Source organism: Lissotriton helveticus, chromosome 1_1 (genome assembly GCF_964261635.1).
Source record: "Lissotriton helveticus chromosome 1_1, aLisHel1.1, whole genome shotgun sequence".
Classification (NCBI taxonomy): domain Eukaryota; kingdom Metazoa; phylum Chordata; class Amphibia; order Caudata; family Salamandridae; genus Lissotriton; species Lissotriton helveticus.
The window spans coordinates 1,928,560,359-1,928,580,463 of NC_136057.1; the positions used below are offsets into that span (position 1 = coordinate 1,928,560,359).

The following is a 20,105-nucleotide window of genomic DNA, read 5'->3' on the forward strand; positions in this document are numbered from 1 at the left end:
TTTACACAACATACAAGTGTGGGATGAGAGCAGAGGGTGGGTGGAGGTATTTATTCAATTATTGTAGTTTATGCAATTTTATATACACCTACAGCCTGCAGTTTGCTTACAATTGGTTGGTTTTATTGTCAGTCTCATCTAGGGTGTGATCAGTGTGTAATTTGTACTTTGCACACTGAGTGTGTGTAAACAAAGGTATGTGGGTGCCCGTGGGGCTAGTTGTGGAAGCGAGCAATAGAGGACCCTAGCACTTTGGGCCACTGTGCTGGTGCACCTGCTCCAGCATTTAAATCAAGCCCCTTGCGCTTCACTTGTGACTACCTCCATAGCAATACAAGTTAGGAATATTGCTTTTGCCAGAGCTCCATGCAAACTGCTAGGTACAAATTAGAGCGTTATATTGACACCCTCCCCCCCCCATCTTTGCATGATTATCCTAATGCTTCACAAATAAATTGCTTGCAAATGCACCATTTGTCCACTTGATTTTCACATTTTTCTCACGGGTTGGGTGCGGGGTGTTCGGGCACGCGTGCCGCGCTCGCGAGCTACAGTCCGCCTCACCAGGTTCAAATGTCACCAGCCGCCACTGCATTAAAATAAAAGCACAAATTAGGGGGCAGAAAAAGGACGAGGGCGTAGCCCCTCCGCCCATATAAAAGAACCGCCACTGCTCCGAACCAAGTGAAAACATACACACTCAGTGTCAGGCTCACGACTAAATCTAGCAGCAGATGATAATGTACCTGTAAATTACCCGAAGGCACTCTCTTCCCCACACATACCAACATTTTAGAAAAGGAAAGTGGGATATATAAAAAAAATGATAATAATCGGGAGCGTTCATGTTTATACCATTGACTTCTATTGAAACAGAGGAAATTTCAGACGGGAGACAAAAACAAAACAATTTTTTGCTTTAAAAAATCGGGTGCCTCCAGCCAGCATCGGGCCCATGTTTCCCTCTAACACATTGTTTGCCCATGCCAGACAAGCCCCCACCCCACCTTGTCTACAACAACCGAGCACTCCGCCTTAGACACGAACAGCCCACCCATTTCACCTTCTTCCACGGCTCGCTTTCCAGACAGGCAATCACCCGGGCAGCCATGCCGTCGGTAACGGCGCACGCCTGGGGTCCTTGGAAAGCCAAGCCCCTTCCTGAATGTACAGTAGATGTGTGTGTATGTGAAAGAGGAGGGCTTCCTGCCTGTCAGCATCAGGGACACCCAGAGGCACGGGTACCCGGGGCTACATGCACAGGGGCTGCAGTACAGAGGTTTGTGTAACAGTATGGGGAGGGAGACAAAACACTGACAGGCGCTCTGCAGACACCCGGCTGCAGGTACAGGAACCTTTAGGCTCCACAGCATAGAGGATCTGTAATGCCTGCAAATAGATGTACTGGAGCAGCATCATTTGTCTTTGTGATAGCTTCTGTGGAGGGCTGATTAAAGCATTGAACTGATTGTGTCTGCGTTCACTGAACATGTTTGTGACCCTATTTCTCGTAGTATATCTGTGAACCCGATACCTGGCTGCAGCTGTGTGGAATGGGGGAGTGGCTTGTCTGCACCATTTGTATGCATCTTCTTTAGCATGTCTACGAATACCCACATAGTCCGAGTGAGTGTCACTCCTGGTCTTTGTCTCTGTCATTTGTGGGTCTCGCTCTGTCTGGATTAGCATGCCTGGTGTTCCACCATTGTCTGTTTCTGTCATTTATGGGATCGACTCGACAGATCTCTAATTTCTGGGATCATCAGTATCTGTCATGTGGGATCCACTGTCTCTCATGCCTAACACTCCCGGTATCAACATGTCAAGGCTCCGTGTATCTGCATCGGTCATGCGTTGGACTCGTCGTATTGTCTGTATCTCACATGTTAGGGACCCCTATATCTGTAACTCGTGTCTGGGACTCTCGGTAAATCAGATATGCAACACCATGCCTCTGTCATGTTTGGTGCTCCCTGTACCTGGATGTAGCCTATATCTGGATCTCCCTGGGTCTTGCATGTGGGCAACTCTCCGTGCGCATGCGTGGTGTGCCAGGCATCTGTGTGTATCATGTCAGTAATACAGCTGCTGCCACGGAATCACTGTATGTATGTGTTATGCCTGCTAGGCTGCTGCTACCCTAAGTCTGTGTATCTTGAGCAGAATTTCTGGGATTCCTGGTTTCTCTTTGTAGCCTGGGAGGTAGATTTCAACCCTGTATACTCCATATTTGTCTTTGGCAGTATGAGAGACCGATTACTACCGGGTGCAGCATGTCTGACCTATGCTCAAGGTTGCATTTAGCATGTAAGAGAGACCAGAGACAACCATGTGTAGCATGCATGGAAGGCCACGTACAAACACGCTCGGCTGTGTAGCATGCTGGGAGACCGGTGACTGTGCTGTACTCCTTGTGTCGGTGTGTATCATGTCTGGGGTGCTGCGTACAGGTCTGCTTTCTATATGTGGTTTTAACCTGTTTAATCCAGTATTAGGTTTATATCTGTGTAGCATGCATCGGGCCGACTACAGAGTGTACTTGTATGTAGCATGCCTAGGAAGCAGATTCTACCCCTGTATTGTTTTGATATTATTTATATTGTATAGCACAAACTTCTCCCATACGTGGTTCAGAGGGCTTTCTATTGCATGTTGACACATTATTTATACATTAACGATGGCAGCATGCAGTTACAATTAACCGCTACAATTTCAGAAGAGTTGCATGTAATTTATTGACAGCATTTGTGCATGGAACAAGGGCTCTACAAGCTTTCAATACTTTGGTCTTGGTACTGAAAATAATCGAACATTTGCTAGTGCAAATTCATGGCAGAGTGGTAATAGGAACGGTTCAGGTTGCAGGTAACCACAGGGGAGGGGATAACCATTAAATGCAGAACAGGAGGAATAAGGGTATTTCAGCAAAAATTAAATGATCTGGTGGATTATTGTAAGAAATTAGATTATTAATTGGGGTGGGCGACTAGCCATCTCTGGAAATAATCGCAACCCTTGTTAGGGTGAACCCTTAAAGTTACTAAATAACTTGAGCCCAGCCCCTTGGTAGCTATGAAACAGAGCAGGCAGGCTTAACTCAGGGCAATGTGTAAAGTATTTACGAGTACCAAAATAGTAATAAAATCACAATGCAAAACAATAAAAATATCAAACTGCGTTAGAAAAACAGAGGAAAATTCAATAAACAAAATAGCACCAAAATGGCAAAAATGTGAGAAAAACAGGAGTACACTTCAAAGCCCTCTCAGAACCTCAGGCGAGGCAATTAGAGCCTCACAGGGTGGGTGTCAGGCAGAAGCCAACAGCAGGGCCAAGTCCAGGTCCTGTTATCACTGGTCAGCTGAGCAGTTGCAGGAATAGCTTATTTAGCCTTGTTGTTTCCCTGTAGCTTCAACAGGAGGTCAGCCTTATTAGCCTTTGAGTCCACTTCTTTGTCTTGCATACAAGAAGGAATGGGTCCAGTCCTTCAGGGCTCCTCTCAGGTCACAGAGAGCATGTTTCAGTCCATTTCTGCTCTTCAGGAGGTTCAGGAAGGTTCTGAAGTGGATGTCTGGAGGTCCTAAATATATGCATGTCACATGCTAGTGGGTGGCAATGACCCTTGGGCATGTCCTAACCAATGTGATAAAAGTTCATTGGCCTACCCACTTTGGTCATTTTGAAGACACTCAACTTGGGCTCTGAGGGCTGGGTGTGTGTGGGGAGTATACTATATAATCCTAACTTCCTCCCATATCTAACCCTCACATCTAGTTTGGAGTAACCACTGTACCCACAGTTAACCCAGAGAGAGAGAAGTAGTGTAGAACAAAAGTAGGGTTTCCCAGCAACCACACAGTAGATACACAGGAATTGTGTTGACATCCTGTTCTCTGCCTTTCAAGTGCACCCCAAAGTGTGATATATGTAAACCCAGAATGCATGTCAAGCAGGATTTGACATGGAATGTCGAAAAGGATGCTCACAGAACCCAACTTTGCATATTGGGTGCAGTGCAGAAGAGTCATATCTGCCCATTAAAGTCAGCCTATTGTTTGCTCCTGGGAAGCATTTCACACCTTTTTCCCACCATCTCAAATAATAATCCCTGCCTGGGAGACGTTTGACAACAAATGTAAATTAACCTTCATGAAATTCAAGCAAGGATAAGATAACTTTATAAAAGTTACAGTTCCTTAACATTTATTAAAATGTGACTTCAGCATTGGATACCTATCAAAAATAGTTGTTTAATTATTTTTCTAGCTAGTCCCATTAATCTGTACTCTGTACTCTGGTTTTCTACACAGTGAAAACAAGTTTTTGTGTGCTAGTCACAGTAAGGAAATGGTAACACCTGTACTATTTTTAAGTACCTTGCACCCCGCCTTGTGGACTTCAAGGCCTACATCGGGGTGACTTATTAATATTTAAAATGGAGGTTTAGATCTGTCAAAAGGGTTTAGTTTGATGAGTGGAATGGCAGTTTTTACACTGTTACAGTCAGGATATGGTAAGCCTGAAACCGTGTTTCAACTACCACTGTAGTGGATGGCACAATAGGTGCTGAAGTCCACTAGTCGCCTTTAACTTCTACACCTTGGGTACAGCTTTTACCATATGCTAGGGGATTATAGGTAATTTAAATATGCCTATCTGGATGACAAGCTCTCTTTCTTCATTGGCTCTTGGCACGCCTGCAGCTTAGACTCCATCAAATGTGAGTGAAAGAGATGTAAAAAGGAAAAAAATAAGGTAACAGGCACTTTCCATCTATACTCCTAAGATTATGAGCAACATCCTTGGATCCATCAGGCCCTGTCCAGCTCTGCTCCAATTTGGCAAAGAGTTGAAAGCTCATCTCTAAAGAACACTACATCACTATGCAGTAACATTACAGTTCTGCTCCCAGAACTCAGGCACCCCTCTAATAACTTAGTGGCTCTTTCTTTGTCTTTGACTCTATATAATGCTCCACTGTCTTTTGGCTACCAGGTTCATACAAACATAGATGCATTTCCCAAGAAGGAGCTACATAATATGTCTTATGGAAAAGAGAGTGACAAGAGATCTGTAGCACGATCTTCCATGTCTGTAAGGCCGCTTATAGCTGTGTCTATATGTGGCTTGTATAAGATGTGTCCAGCCCAGTACTCCCTACAGCTATATGTAGTGACTCAGGAATATTCAAGTTACGGATCTGAACTGTCTGTATGTATTTGTTGCATGTCTGGGATAATATCTGCCGCCCTTGTGTGGGGATATTTGTAGCTGTGCAGTCCCTGCATCTCTGTTTAGTATGCCAAGTATGCCAAATACAACCCTAACTTTCTGTATCTTCATGTAAATGTCATGGGAGACATGTTGCAGCCCATGATTCTAACCTGTGTTACATGAACCACACTTGTTATAGAAAATATGGCTTGGGTGGTCAGTCTTAACTGCTGGTGGATTTTCCCCACTGTTGGAGGTGACCACCTGGCAGTGCCAGGTGCTGGAGCCTTGTTTGCGCTGGAATAGTACCTTATGTACATACCCCTTTCGCGCTGGTCAGCTTCAAATGTTAAATTGGCTATCAAATCCGTGAGTTATAGGCAGTACTTAGTTTGAGCTGGTGGTTTCCAGTGCTCAGCACCGGCACTTAATTGTCCACATCGGTACTTTTGACAGTCTGTACCATGGTGGCGCTGACTGTCTAATTTAGAGATGAGCACTACAACAGAGGCTTATTTATTCAAGATACATTTAAATTATTATTGCCTGGGCTCATGCCATTCTTATAGTTTTGAGGTACTGGAATAGTCTGAATAGCCACACTTTTAAGGAGTGTGATCGTTAATTATTTTTATGAGTACTGTCATGAGCAGCGCTGGGCGGAGCAGTGGCTGGTGCAAGCTGCAGTGGCCTCCTGGTGAGGGCCCAGCACTTATTGTTTTACAAATTAAGCACTGAGTATGGGGTAACCGTCACCCCAAAAAATTGGTTGTATGACAGATACTACATTGAGGTTGGTAATATCGAACTACAGTGATATCAAGTCCACTGTATCTTGAAGGTAAATATGTGATTAGCATTTTTTCTTCCACATAACCTTGCCTCAACTTACTTCATGGTGTAGTGGTTAGTTGAATGTAGTGGATTCAGTATTATTGTGAATCAACGTAACACAATCAATATAGTAGGAGGAATCTGTACCAAAATTCACCAAACTATTGTTCGTATTGTTTCTTACTAGACAGCTTGGAGAGTTGTAGGTGCCTATGTGTTCTTGGCAATGCGAGTCTTGCTGTCACGTGGTATGGGGTGTTATTCCATATTTGACATCACACTATTTGTTTTTTTGGAGACCCGCCGGATGGGAGATCGCAGTCTCTCTCACTTCTGTATCAGAAATGGTTCTCCTTGAGTTTTCATGGATAGAGCACTTGTAAAGGTATTTTACCAGAAGGTGGTGATTCTTCCTGTTTTTATAGTTGTATACTTTGTACATCATCGTTCAGACCCCTGCTGGAGGTCTACAAGCGATAGATCCACCTTTGCTAAGCCATACATAGTTGTTTAGTGTTGGTGTCTCTGGATTTGGATTGAATTTGTTAGATGATGCTTCATTCAAAATCACTTTCAGAGTGTTTTTTTTCAATGAAATGCCTCCTCAACCTAGTGGTGTTCTTTTTACTCTTGAAGGTGCTCGTGTGTTATTTGATGTGCACTTTGGCTTTCCTTGTGGTCATCCCACATATCTGTCACCACAGATACATCTCAGAAGGTATACCACATTGGTTGAATCACAATTTGTGAACGTCTTGTGTACCTAGGGGCTTCTTATTCCTAGGTCTATTTGTTTTGTCCTTTTGGTTAAGGTGCATACACTCTAGTGTCCACAAGGGGCACGGCCGTATATTGGCGGTCATTTCCGCAGTGTGAGTTGGTTATTTTTTACTTCTTTTGATTTCGGACCGGTGTGGACTAATTCATCTTTTATCGTATCGAACACCCTTGTCTAAATTAATGCAAATTGTTTTGGTGGATGTTAGGGTAGCAGATGTCAGAATGTTCCAGTGCTTTTTTTAAATTATTTTTTGTACTTCTTTTGAGAGATGCCCAAAGGTGGTTACACAGATCAGACGGTCTAGCATCTTCCTGACTGAGTTATCAAGTAGGACTTCTCCCGGGGTGTGATATGTTCTTTTACATGCATAACTTCTTACTTGTCAAGGGTATTTTTTCTCATTCAACTTCACAGTTAGTCGTTCTGCATGTTTTTGGAAATCCTTTTTGTCTGAGAAATGTCTTCTCAATCGCAGGAATTGCTGTACTAGAAGATTATCTCGTAATGAGTTTTGATGATTACTGTAGTATATTATTTCTATCTTTCGGTTTGTAATAGACTTCGCTCCTCCGTGTTTTTCCATGTGGACTGATCATTTGATCTAAAAAGAGAATTTCCTTGTTACTAAATAGAATCGTGATTTTCAAATAATCGTTCATGCTATTGATCCAGGCTAAGAAATGGCTAGCCATATCTGCTGTGCCTGTCCAAATTATGAAAATATCATCGATATTGTGCCCATAAAGCACTCACAAGGAATTACTTCAAGTTTGAAGTAGAGTTCCACTTGCAAACCCATAGGACTTCTTTGGGCAGCACATTTTCCCCCCAGTGTAGCATGCTTCTACATCCATGCCTTTGAAGTAGAATACATCTACAACAAAGAAAATCCTTTCCTGGACCACATCAAGGTATGGAAACGCTAATTTGATGACGTTTTTATCATTTGGACATGCACAGTAGATATGGCTAACCAATTCATAGCCTGGATCAATAGCGTGAACGATTATTTGAAATTCACAATGACATTTAGCAACAAGACAATCCCCTTTTTAGATCTAGTAATCTAAAGAGGCGCCCCCACGCTTAACAATGGAGCCCGCAGTTTATTATGAAAAAGCGCAGTGCAGCATGACAAATAAGCAAACAACAAAAGGTGCATGATACACTGATACAGAAATATAAGAATTATTTTTTTCCCCTGCAGACTGGGAGTTCAATTACCTCTCACCCAGTGCCTTTCTCTTTATTGTTTTAATATGTCTAAAATAATGCTACAGATAAAATTGGTACATGATTTAATGTGTGCCACCACGGATGATGTGAGCCAAAGCCATCAGGTGTTATGTTATACGAACCCAAGTTTTTTTTTATTTGAACTATTAATGTGTCTCCCCAGATTCTGCTCTGCCAGAAGCACTATTGTCAAGCTTCACTGGCTGCCTGTGCTTCAGAGGATAGAATTTAAGACTTTATGTCTGTCTTTTAAGATACTAAAACTTGCCTCTCCTCGGATACTAGAGCATCTTATTCTCCCTTACATTCCTTCCCGTCAGTTGAGATCCTGTGGACAAAATTTAGCTGTAGTCCCTCGCTTTCTGAGAAGTAGGTCCGGCGGTCGCTCTTTTAGAGTGCTTGCCCCTAAACTTTGGAACTCTCTTCCTCCCCATATTCGTGCCCTTGATGACCTCCTGACATTTAGGAAAGCTGTACAAACTTATATCTTTCCAAACAGTTGTTAACTTCTCTTTATTTTTTGATTGATTCCTTCTTTTGTTCTGATTGTGTTGTGTTCCTTTCCAGGCGCAGCGCCGGGACGCCCCTTAGCTGGGGCAGCTGTGCGCTTAAAAATGGAGCTAACATAACATAACATAACATCTTGAGGAAAGTTTCAAGAATTGATATTTAACAGAATACAACTTCTGAGGGCCATAATTGAGTGGCCCCTCTCATTAAAAGTGAGTCTCATCGACTTTATCCTCCCTTCTCTCATTTCTTTCAGGTATTTTCTGAACACTGATAGGGGCCGGTAGGGTGCAAAAAACTTTTTTGTATGGTTTGAATGCACACCATTGCCCTATAGTTGTTCTACCCTGAAGAAGACCCTTGACCCTATTGGGCTCATGCAAAGGTCAAGACATGTTGGTAACACATAAATATTAGGTTGGGTGATTAATTGCACTTCACCTTTCGACTGCTTCTTTTTAAAGCTTATAACATACCAGAGTAGCTTGTTGAATAAATAGGATTTTGAGTATACCTCTAGGTGTATTTTAGATTTAGTTTTGTCTCCCTAAAAAAACAGGACCCATTGTATTGTCCTGATCTGAGATCTATAAGAATTCCTAGTGATAGATTAGCTTTGCCTAGTTGAGTCCATTGGGGCGGCACTGTTCCTACCCGGGTGTGAGAGGTCATCAAACGATGAAGCATGCTTTGATAAGTTGAGGGTGAGACGACTTCTCAAAAATCTTTTGATGACCCACGCCTAAGAGTAGTCCGTAAACTAAATAGGATACTGCTGACACAAGAATACCCTCAAGTATCATTTTTGTGGTGCATTATTTCCGAGGACATACTTGAGGCTGAACCTTAATTACTCTCTCTTTAGGGATTTCTTATAGGCCAACAAACCAACCAGAAACGCTGGGCTTGTTGAATTCCCATAACGTGAACACTGCATGTCTTGAAGAGATAGCTCAAGCGCTGCCTAGGCGAGACCTAAAAATAAGTAAAGAAAAAGCATCATGTATGAATTACAGCTAAAAACGACATATACCGAAACCACATGAATCCCACAATGACATCATTATGAGTTAAGGGCACTGAATCACACTACTAGTCACAGAAATAATATTTTATTACATAACAGAGATGTTCTAATTCCACAACTAACTCATCAGGCAGAGTCAGGGGCCAATACCAATAGCAGTCACTCCTTAGTTCCTCTGATGGCATTGGATTGGTGGGATTACAGATATGTCCCCCATGGGCTCCAAACATCTCTAGTTTGGATTGATCCAGCTGAATCGCAGCATATGTTTTAGAATGATCACTCTCCAATATCATTTCCTTGAGGCAGACTGCACAGGTAGGAGTATGGCCTTTTTGCCATCACATCACAGTTTTTCACAGTGCTGTCAACATGGCTTTCACCACTTGTTTTCATCATGATTTTGAGACCTTCCACACATAGCGTAGCAGAGCTAAGTTTAGTGATCTCTCCAGGAACACGTCAACCATTTTCTGTATCGTGTCAGACTCATTCATCCAAAAAGCGTATTCCATTCCATGCTAATTGTTGAAAGTCAAGATGAGGTGCCTTACATGTCTGACATATATGGTGAGTTTCAGTGTATATTATTTAATTAATTAATTATCCTGTGTAGTCTTTCAGCAGTATAACACACCCTATGTAGACATTTAAAGTGGTTAAGCCTGTGCCTGTAGTTCATGTAGATCTTAGCAGTTTGTTCACAGCAATACAGCCAATGTTTTGAATCTATCTCCGTTTTCAAGAAATGTTCCTGTTCACTCCAACTACAGACTACTGCTCCTTGTTTCCCTCTTCAAAGCATATTGGATATTAATCTGGAAAGCCTTGACTCCTTTGATATAATCAGAGTCAAAGGTTTAAACTGTGGATGTTTGGCCGGATAGGCAGGAACTTCAAATTGTCTCGTACCCTACAGTAGGTAAAGACATCTAATGCTGTGGCTGCTTATCCTGTTTGTATTGTTCAAAAGGTAGAAATTGACCCTCCCTAAATTATCTACCCCAATATATGGTATGCCCATTTTTTTTAAAGAGAATAAGTAGTCACTGTATACTCGGTAAGAGGCAAGTGAGTGTTATGCAGCACTGGATAACTGGCGAGTAGATAATATCTAAGTCTTCATGCTGACAAATTTGCCTCCAGACCCAGCAGACTGTTGTCACTGTCTGTATCGCTTTACGCAGGCTTGGCTTACAGATCCGGAATTGAGTACAAGGTTTACCTTTCTCAGTTTGTTCCCTTTCCAATGGTAAACAACGTTTACCACAAAACTTTTTCCCCGTCGGGAATTACAATGCGGTCGTTACAACGACTGTGTTGTCATTCCGCACCGGAGAAGGTGTTGGATTTAAAGTTCAACACCTTCCCTACTGTCCGCACAGACTGGAGTTGGAATAGTAAATTATACTATTCCAACATCCAGCGCCCACCCCCCTCCGCAAGTCGTTATTACGACTTGCAGGGTAATGGTATGCAGAATTACAATGCGGTTGTTGTAACAGCTTCGTTGTAATTCCCTGCGGGGAAAAAGACTGCGTGATAATGAGCCATATTCCTCTCCAATATCAAATGTGATAGTAGCTTCATGATGTGGAACCAGTGTCCGAGGGAGAGATACTGTGCAGTTAAGTAGTAGATCGCCACATTAAGGGCACCGACGCCAGCCTTATTATAGAGCAGGAGAAGTGTCTTCCATTTCACTCTAGCTTGACCCATCACCACAACCCTCCCCTACTAATTCTAGCAGGTGGGATCTCAGGGTTTAAAAAAACCAAAAAAAATTACCATTGAGAGTGACGGGGCTATTAACAATGGTCTGTAATAATGTATGTAAAATTATTATTTTAATCAATTATATCTTTCCTTCTATGGATGAAGGTAGTAGCCCAAGTCTGATCTGGTCCATGACAGGGCCATAATTTGTGCTGACAGTTTCTCCACAACCGTTACGGATGTATATGTCTAGGCATTTTACCATTTCCATCTTCCAATCCAGTGGGTATTCTGTATCTGATTTTGAAGTTACGTTTGCCACTGGGAATAGTTCAGATTTTCCCCAATTAACGACTATGCCAGAATGGAACCCAAATCGGATGACCTCATGGGTAATAGATTATAGGTTTACCAACGGGTTCCTCACGAAAAGCAGATAGTTGTCCATATACATAGAGACCACTATATTACCCGTCTTAAAACTTTGCCCGTGCACCATATGTTTCTCCCGAACCCAGTATGCAAGTATTTCCATCACTATTACAAATAGTATGGGCGACAGGGGTAAACCCTGGTACGTGCCTGTAGTGATCTTAAATTTCCTGACAATAGCCCACACTCCCTTCCTTAAATGTGGATTCGCTTAGCATTTTTTTTAACCACTCCAAGATGGGCATCTGTCAGTTTGAATCCTTTCTGTCCTTCCCTCATTTTGAGTCTTTTTGTCAGCCCTCCCTCCTGATTCATTCCTCACTCTCTTTTGTTCTCTATACCTACTAGATTTTTACATTGTTTCTCCCTTACTTTTGCCTTTCTTCATCCTAAAATTTAGTTGACGCCCTCATAATAACTCCTCAAGTATTGTCACTTGACTCCCAGTTATCTCAGGAGGGTGAGCAAGGCTAACCTTTAAGACTCTTCTGGGAGATTTCAACAGTTGTCTCATATAAAGCTCTACCCCTTCTTGGTAGCCATTTTCCCGTTGAACTGGTATGTCCATGGTCATATCTGCTCATTGGAAAAAGGGATAGCTGCTCAGCGGTGCGATGCCGTCACTGGAATACCTATCATCACTTATGTTTTTTCTGATTGTAGCCCACGGAAGAGGGTGATCCAACCATAGAGATATCATAAATAAGGCCTCCTCAGTCACTGGAAATTGTCTCTGTGTACTTGGAGGACATTTATATACCTTTTCTGTCCGGGACTGCTATAGGTACATGGTTGTCACCAACAGAAAGAAAACAAGCAGCAGGGGTACTTCCCTAATTTGGCTAACCTCTCCAACACCATTTCCACCTGCATTGTGTCTGCTCAAATGAAGCTCTCCCTCCTTCACAGGACAAATGACCACACACGCCTACCAAGTGAAATACCATTTGTGTAGTAATCCATCACAAACTAGCCAGAATATTTTGTGCATGAACTTCAACGGCTGATAACACCCATATCTGAATACATTTTGAAGACCTGATACAATGTCACTAATCTAGAACTACTCCTCTTGCCAAAAACCTATTTTGAAGGGATTTAGCATTCTACGGAAATTATTGTCTTTCTTTTAGTTGCTTGATTCTGCTTATCCAGCAGCTGATATGAATAAGTTCTGCTCACTATGAACATGGTTTACATATAAAAATAAATCATCCCAAAATACCTCTCATGTGCCTAGTTATAGCACAGCAGCCTTACTGGCTAAGTGGTAATAAGCTGTTTGTCTTCAGCCATATTAGACATTTATGCAGAGTTTTGTATTGTAGCTGATAATTTCACCCATTATGTCCACTGAAGGACCGGAAGGAAAAAAATACATCCAGTCTTATGTGGGAGAAATAATGCGTGCTGGCCAAATCAGATCCATTTAGATCAGGGAGCCGATTTTGAAGCCTACCCTGCTGATGAGCATTAAGAAGACATGGACTGAATCCGGTCTCTGACAAGGGAATACTTCACCCAGGCAATACAGAAGTCAAGGCAAGACATGCTAGGGATTCTACAAGAGTAGCAGGTACTACAGTGCTGTTAATATGCGTGTTCACCTGTGCCTTCATACCGATGCACCCCTTCAAAGCCTGGAGGGCAACCTGCCAGTTCAGGTTTTCAGTTCTCTCCGCTAGCAGAGGATCGGTCAACATATTTAGAGGTTCTTGCCAGCCAAGTGAGAGTCTGTTTGCCTTCAGAGGATCCACTGCAGTAGCAGTCCCATTTAATCCATTACTTCCCAGGCTTATTTTCCTATAGACTGAGTTTTCTTCATAGCAGAAGAAAAATAATTGTGCATCATTGAGATGCAGAGCCGGCATGCTTTGTGGACTGCAGCTTTCCCAATGTCCTATTCTGTAGTTATGGCACAGTCTGGGAGTCAACCCTCTAACTCAGTCAGTTTCTTCCTCTAGAGTAATTCCTACTGTTCTCCACAACAGCAAACCTGATTTGGAGTAGTAGCGTATCACTACAAGCCAAGTTTATCTGCTCTTCATGAGGATACTTACTTGAACCTAAATCCAATCTGACAAGATGATATTATCATTTGAACTGCAAAAAAAGTTTTAGGAAAGTCCCTCCTCCCTTGCCCCAGTGTTGTTGCCAGCATAGCTATGTGGTTTCTTTGTAATCTCATTTTTCAGATTCCCAGAGAATTAGGATCGATCTTGACAATGGAGACATTTCATACTGGATCACCAACTTGCCCCGTAAATATTTAGCTTCATGTAAACACTGTCATATCACCCCAACAGTAAAGTAAATGAGCTAAATTGATGGTTGTATGGATAGAGTTGCTTCAAATACAAAAGCATATTCTTCTGCTAGAATAGTATACATTTTCTCACTATGCGCGACATACTATTAGCTAAAACTTAAAAAGTTTCATCTATGTCAGATCATACTTTAATTTTTTTATTTTATGTTACTACATTTGTAAGGCACTCGTTTCTTTACAATGCTGAACAATAAAACCTACAGGCACACAATTACAACAGCTCATTGTATCAAAATGTAAACTTTGTTAGTGTTAGTACGGTCCTGATTGCAAATGGAATTCTGTTTCACAAAATATCCGCATGAACACACAATCTATGATCACAATCCCACTCTGGTCTCTTACTCTTCGACATTGGAACTGACAACAGAAGCTGATAGCAGTCTTGAGCCCATGTGTCAACATGGAAGGGATGATTTTAACTGTTAATAATTAGGAGTGGTACCTTTTAAACACTCATACCTTGAGTATAAGTTATGAATCGCCTTTCCCTCTCCACCCAGAAGCCAGGCGAGACTCTCAGCAAGAGAGTCATAGAGTATCGCTTTGTTCTTCAAAGATGTGCTGCAGCAAACACATAAAATAAGTTCAATGGATGGTTAACACAGCATTTCTAAGTTTTTTAATACTGGTTAAAAAAGCATTCAGAATGATAATGCTGCTCTCAGAGCATTCATCAGCACACATGACGGGCTTCTCCTTGGGGGCCTGTCCATGATGTAAGTATCTACGAATGAATCCTCTCCAGTATAGGAAAATAAACATCGTAGACATAGAACCCTGTTAGCAAAACATTAAACACACTGTCCCACAATGCACGTTATTTTCTTTCTTTAAAAAAAAAAAAAATTATTGGTTCAGTTCAAAGCCATATAGACAACAAAACATATAAAACAAGGAAGGACACCTACCCTGTAATTACAAAAAGGCCTACGAGAGTCACCCATGCTGACTCCACCCACCTGGTGGAAAAAGTTGTTATTAAACTCAAAGTAGTTTTCTCGTAGGACAATCTCCAGACACTGTATGATAAATCTGGGGTTGCCAATCTCAGGGTTGGAGGTAAGAATTTCCTGCAGAACTTTAATAGCTCCATCCTGAGGGATGTTGGAGTATAAAGACTCCACATCCAGGGTAACCAAAAGTTCTCTGTTAAAAGTGATAAGGGGTTCCCTCAATCTTAGCAATGAAGTGGCCGGTGTCTTTGATGTACGAATCCAGAGACGAGACCATAGGTTTCAAAAATTGGTCAATATACTTCGACAGCGGTTCAGTGGCAGATCCTATTGTGGACACAATAGGTCTCAGCGGGGGATCAAGCTGATTTTTATGGGTTTTAGGGACCCCATAGATGATTGGCATCCTGGTGAAGGTGGGGGTCAAAAACTCTGCCTCTTTATCACAGATGAGCCCCTCTTCGACCGCTTTTTCCACCAAAGATAGGGTAAGGCTTTTGAGGGCCTGCTCGGGGTTCCTCATGATTTTTCTATAGTACTCAGATGAGGAGAGAAGTTCATTCATCTTTTCAATGTATGTGGGGGTGTCGAAAATCACAATGCCCCCACCCTTATCACAGGGTTTGATGGTTAGGGCATTGTTTTTTTTGAGCGACTTCAGGGTATCTTCCTCCATTCTGGTAAGATTGGCAGTTCCCTTCGGGACAAATTTCAAGATTTTATTGATTTTAAGGGTGACTGTCTTCTCAAAAATTCCAACCTCATTTCCAATCTCTTCCAGGTTAGGGGTGAATGTGGAGGGTGGTTTGAGACCAGATTTGTTGACAGTAGATTCTATGGGTGTGTGAGTCATAAAGAATTTCTTCAGTCTTATTTTTCTGAAGAATAGATACAGGTCTCTTAGGAATTCAAATTTATTGAAATTGGCAGTAGGGACGAATGATAGTCCCTTGGATAATATATCCCTCCACCTCACCTCTGCCCTGATGAAGGTGTAGCCCATACCGGGCTATATACCGAAACGCGCGTCGGCGTTTGTTCCACCCTTGGAACTTACCAAACCATCTGGGACTCTATTTCACCTGTCCCTAATCCATTTTATGCATCTGTGGCCATTATGTGAAGTGGTGTGTGGTGTTTGTATGACTGTGTCTGTGTGTTGGTGGTAATGTTGTGGGAGTATGGGTTATGAATAGGAAGTAATTCCTCTGTCAAGTATTTTATTATTATGTATATATATATAAATGTCACTGCTAAATATGTTTGTCTACATTACTAAAAAAACTAAATGAAAATGCTATAAAATAATTTCTAATAAACTGATCTGATAACATTAAGGTGTTTGATTCCTTTGGAGATATCCATTCACTGTTCAGAGCGCGATTTAAAACTGTTTGGACCTCTCGTAGGCCTTTTTGTAATTACAGGGTAGGTGTCCTTCCTTGTTTGATTCTATTTCCCGTCTACCTGCCCTAGATTGATGTGGGGTCCCCCCTTTTTCTGAAACAAAACATATAAAACCATTATATCATAACACGATCAACATACCAGTATACAAGATTTGTGGTGCAAATATTCGACATAGATGATTGAAAATAAGTGCAGATTAAGAGATGGACAATAGGAGCAATATTAATATCAAAAGGATATAATCTAAACAACAGATTATCCTATTTAACACAAAGGATAATAGTTCTTAGGGATCTAGATGGTCTATCATAGCATGCCAGATTTTGTACCCCGTTCGCATTTTCCTGACTGATGTGATCCGATACAAATTAAATTCTAAATAAAAAACATTATAAAACTTTGCTCGCCACATTTCATATGTAGGTGCTTCAGGTTTCAACCACATTGAAGATATACATAGGCGAGCAACAGCCATAGCCATAAATATAACATGTCTATTTTTCTGATAACCTAGAAACAGATTATTATCATTAGATAAGCCAAAAATAATCATCTCTCTTGAGATTATTACATCACACTTTGTGATATATGCTAAAAAAAATTCTATGGATGCAAAAAAAGGTTTTAATATTGGGCAGTCTGAAAAAATGTGTACAATATCTGCCAAATCAGATTGACACCTATAGCATTTCCCATTATTAGCATTGCCCCATTTTAGCATTTTAAGTGGTGTGTGGTAAAGATTAAATAAGGTTTTGTAATGCTGTGAATATAGATTGGCGGATAAAATAATTTTATCGGCTGTAAAGATTGATTCTTGAAAGGGTACTACCGATGTACCTAATCTTATACACCATTTAGATTCCTGCTGTTCCATATCATCCTGCTGCAAATTTAACAAATAGTTATATATAGTGCCTATACGTGATGGTTTTCTAAGTATTTCAATAAAGTCTTTATGACAAAGTGGTAAAGCGTTTGGATGTTTAAAAATAAAATTGCGTATTTGCAGATACTTAAAAAAGTCATGTTGAGAAAGACTATATTTATCTTTTAACTCCTGAAATGAGGCAATTGTACCGTCTTTGACAATATTACCTATAGCTATTATGCCTTTTTCCCGCCATATACACATAATGCGATCCCTAAATATTAGCGGAAGCAGTTCTATAGAATTACAGGGGGTATAAAAATTAAAAAGTCCCAAAGACATAAGCTTCCGTATAGATCGCCATCCTTTGAAGGCGGACATTATTAGTTTAAATCTAGTTCTTTTATAGTAACTGGGTTCTAAAAAGCGAAGCAACATTTGCCGAGATTGTGGGCCAAGTAAGAGACAAAAGATATCTGGGCTTTCAAATGTGGGTGGGGTTCCACCTATTGCAAAATATTTAATATTTTGCATAAGACATGCCAAATAATATAGTGCAAAATTTGGAACTCCCCAACCCCCACTTAAAATTGGCAATGTCATATATTTAGATGCTCTTCGCGCAGATTTCCAGCCCCATAAAAATCGATCAGTTATAGATTGTAGTTTCCTCAATTGTAATGTAGGTATCTCCAATGGTATTGCACGAAAATAATATAAAACTTTTGGTAAGATGGTCATTTTTAAGACATTACGTCTCCCAACTAATGACAAGTGTAAACATTTAATTTTCTCTAGTTGATTTCTAACCGATTGCAATATATCTGACCAGTTCGCCATAATTAACTGTTGAAGTGGCAATCTAATTTTGATGCCCAGATATTTGGCCTCCGGGGTAACCCGGCTATCATTAGTGCATAATCCTGCTGAGCATATAACCTGTGTCTTCTGAATATTAAGTTTGTACCCTGACACAGTACCAAATTCGCGAGTCACGTTTTCAATTTCAATTAATGCAGATTCTGGATCAGATGTTATGACCGCGACATCGTCAGCATAGACTAACACCCGTATATTGCCCCCGGGCAAAACCATGGATTGTATATGTTGGGATGACATCAGCGTCTTTAAAAGTGGTTCTATATACATGGCAAATAAAAGAGGTGAACTTGGGCACCCCTGCCGTGTGCCCCGCGTGATATTAACTGCAGTTGACTCTTGCCCCGACATACATATCTTGGCCCTTGGATGTCTATACATAACTTGTAAAACAAATCGTGATCCAAATCCCATTTTTCCCAGAATCGCCCATAAAAATGCCCATGTAACGCGATCAAACGCTTTTTCGGCGTCTAAAAACACCAATCCAACTTTCAAATGATTTGTGGTAGCGTAGTCTAATGTTGCAATAACACGGTGTATATGGTTGATCGTACCGCGACCTGGGAGAAAGTCCTGCTGTTGTTCAGACACAAGAGCTGGTACGACTTGACTCAGTCGATTTGCAAGGATTTTAGAGTACAATTTCGCATCAACATTTATAAGTGAGATAGGTCGATATGACCCAGGAAGATGCGCAGGCTTATCTTTTTTCCTAAATATAATTATGCTTGCATCATCCCATGATGGTGGTGGAGACCCATTTTGGGCTTCTATAAACGTTGCCAACATATCATCTTTAATTGTAGAAAATAACACGTGATAAATTTCTAGCGGAAGTTTATCAGGGCCAGAGGCCTTCCCCAGGGCCAGTTCTTTAAGGGAGGTCTCAAGTTCTCGCATTGTAATTGGCAGCCCTAGTTGTCCCTGTTGCACCGAATCTAGTTGAGTTAAATCCAATTTATCTATATAGTGATCCAGTAAATCAAAAGAGAAGTCTTCTTGGGTATAAAGATCTGTATAGTGCTCATAAAATACCTGAAGAATACCCTCTGATGATTTGATTGAAGTACCCTGACTATTTTCTATAGAAGTTATACGCTGTGCAGTCTGATGCCCCCGCATTCTTAGAGCTAAACATCTGCCCACGTTTTCCCCATATTCATATCTTTCTGCACGATGAATTTTATATTGGTGTGCTATATCCTGGCTCCAAACCACATTAATCTTAGCTTTATATTTAGCAACTTTGTCTTGTGAAGCCTTGCTATCTTGGTGTAGACTAATATCGCGCATTAAATCATGTTCCGCATTTATTAAATCTTGTATTAATTGCGTCATTATATTTTTCCCTTTCTGCTGCAAACTCCAGCCATAGCTGCACGTTTCGCCTCGTAATCCTGCCTTAAAACAGTCCCATACCATTGCATAGGACGTAGAACCCGTATTAAGATCAAAGAATTGCTGGGCCCAGTCTATAACTTGTTTCAAATAGATTTCATCTGATAGAAGTTTCTTATTGAATGTAAAAGACCTTTGTATTCGCTGGGTTTTAAGTATAGGCATATCTATAACAATCGGAGCATGGTCAGATGTAATACGTGGCTTGACTGACATCCTTGTGCCATATGCCTAGGTACAAAATATAATCTATACGCACAAATTGCTTATGCGGTGAAGAAAAGAAAGTAAAACCAGGATCCTTCAAATTCGCCACAGGCCACCCATCAATCAACCCATGTTGATGTAAAAGTTGGCGTAACTCCTTAAATACCTTAGGCTTCCTACCTTGGTATCGACTAAACCTTACATCCCAAGTGTTCAGCTCCCCATGAATATTGAAGTCCCCCAGTAAAAATAATGGGGTACCCCATAGGGCCAGCTCTACATTTAAAAATTCTATAACTGCG

General features: G+C 41.2%; 1 protein-coding gene across 1 annotated transcript in view; it reads left to right on the plus strand.

Moving 5' to 3' along the window:
* Positions 1–1,143: 1,143 nt before the first annotated feature.
* The window catches only part of LOC144755018 (uncharacterized), a 69,748-nt gene continuing 50,786 nt past the window's right edge, over positions 1,144–20,105 (plus strand). The window contains exon 1 of the mRNA XM_078643453.1: positions 1,144–1,279. Coding sequence (XP_078499579.1) covers positions 1,177–1,279 — 103 coding nt within the window. The 5' untranslated portion in view covers positions 1,144–1,176. The remainder of the gene's footprint in view (positions 1,280–20,105) is intronic.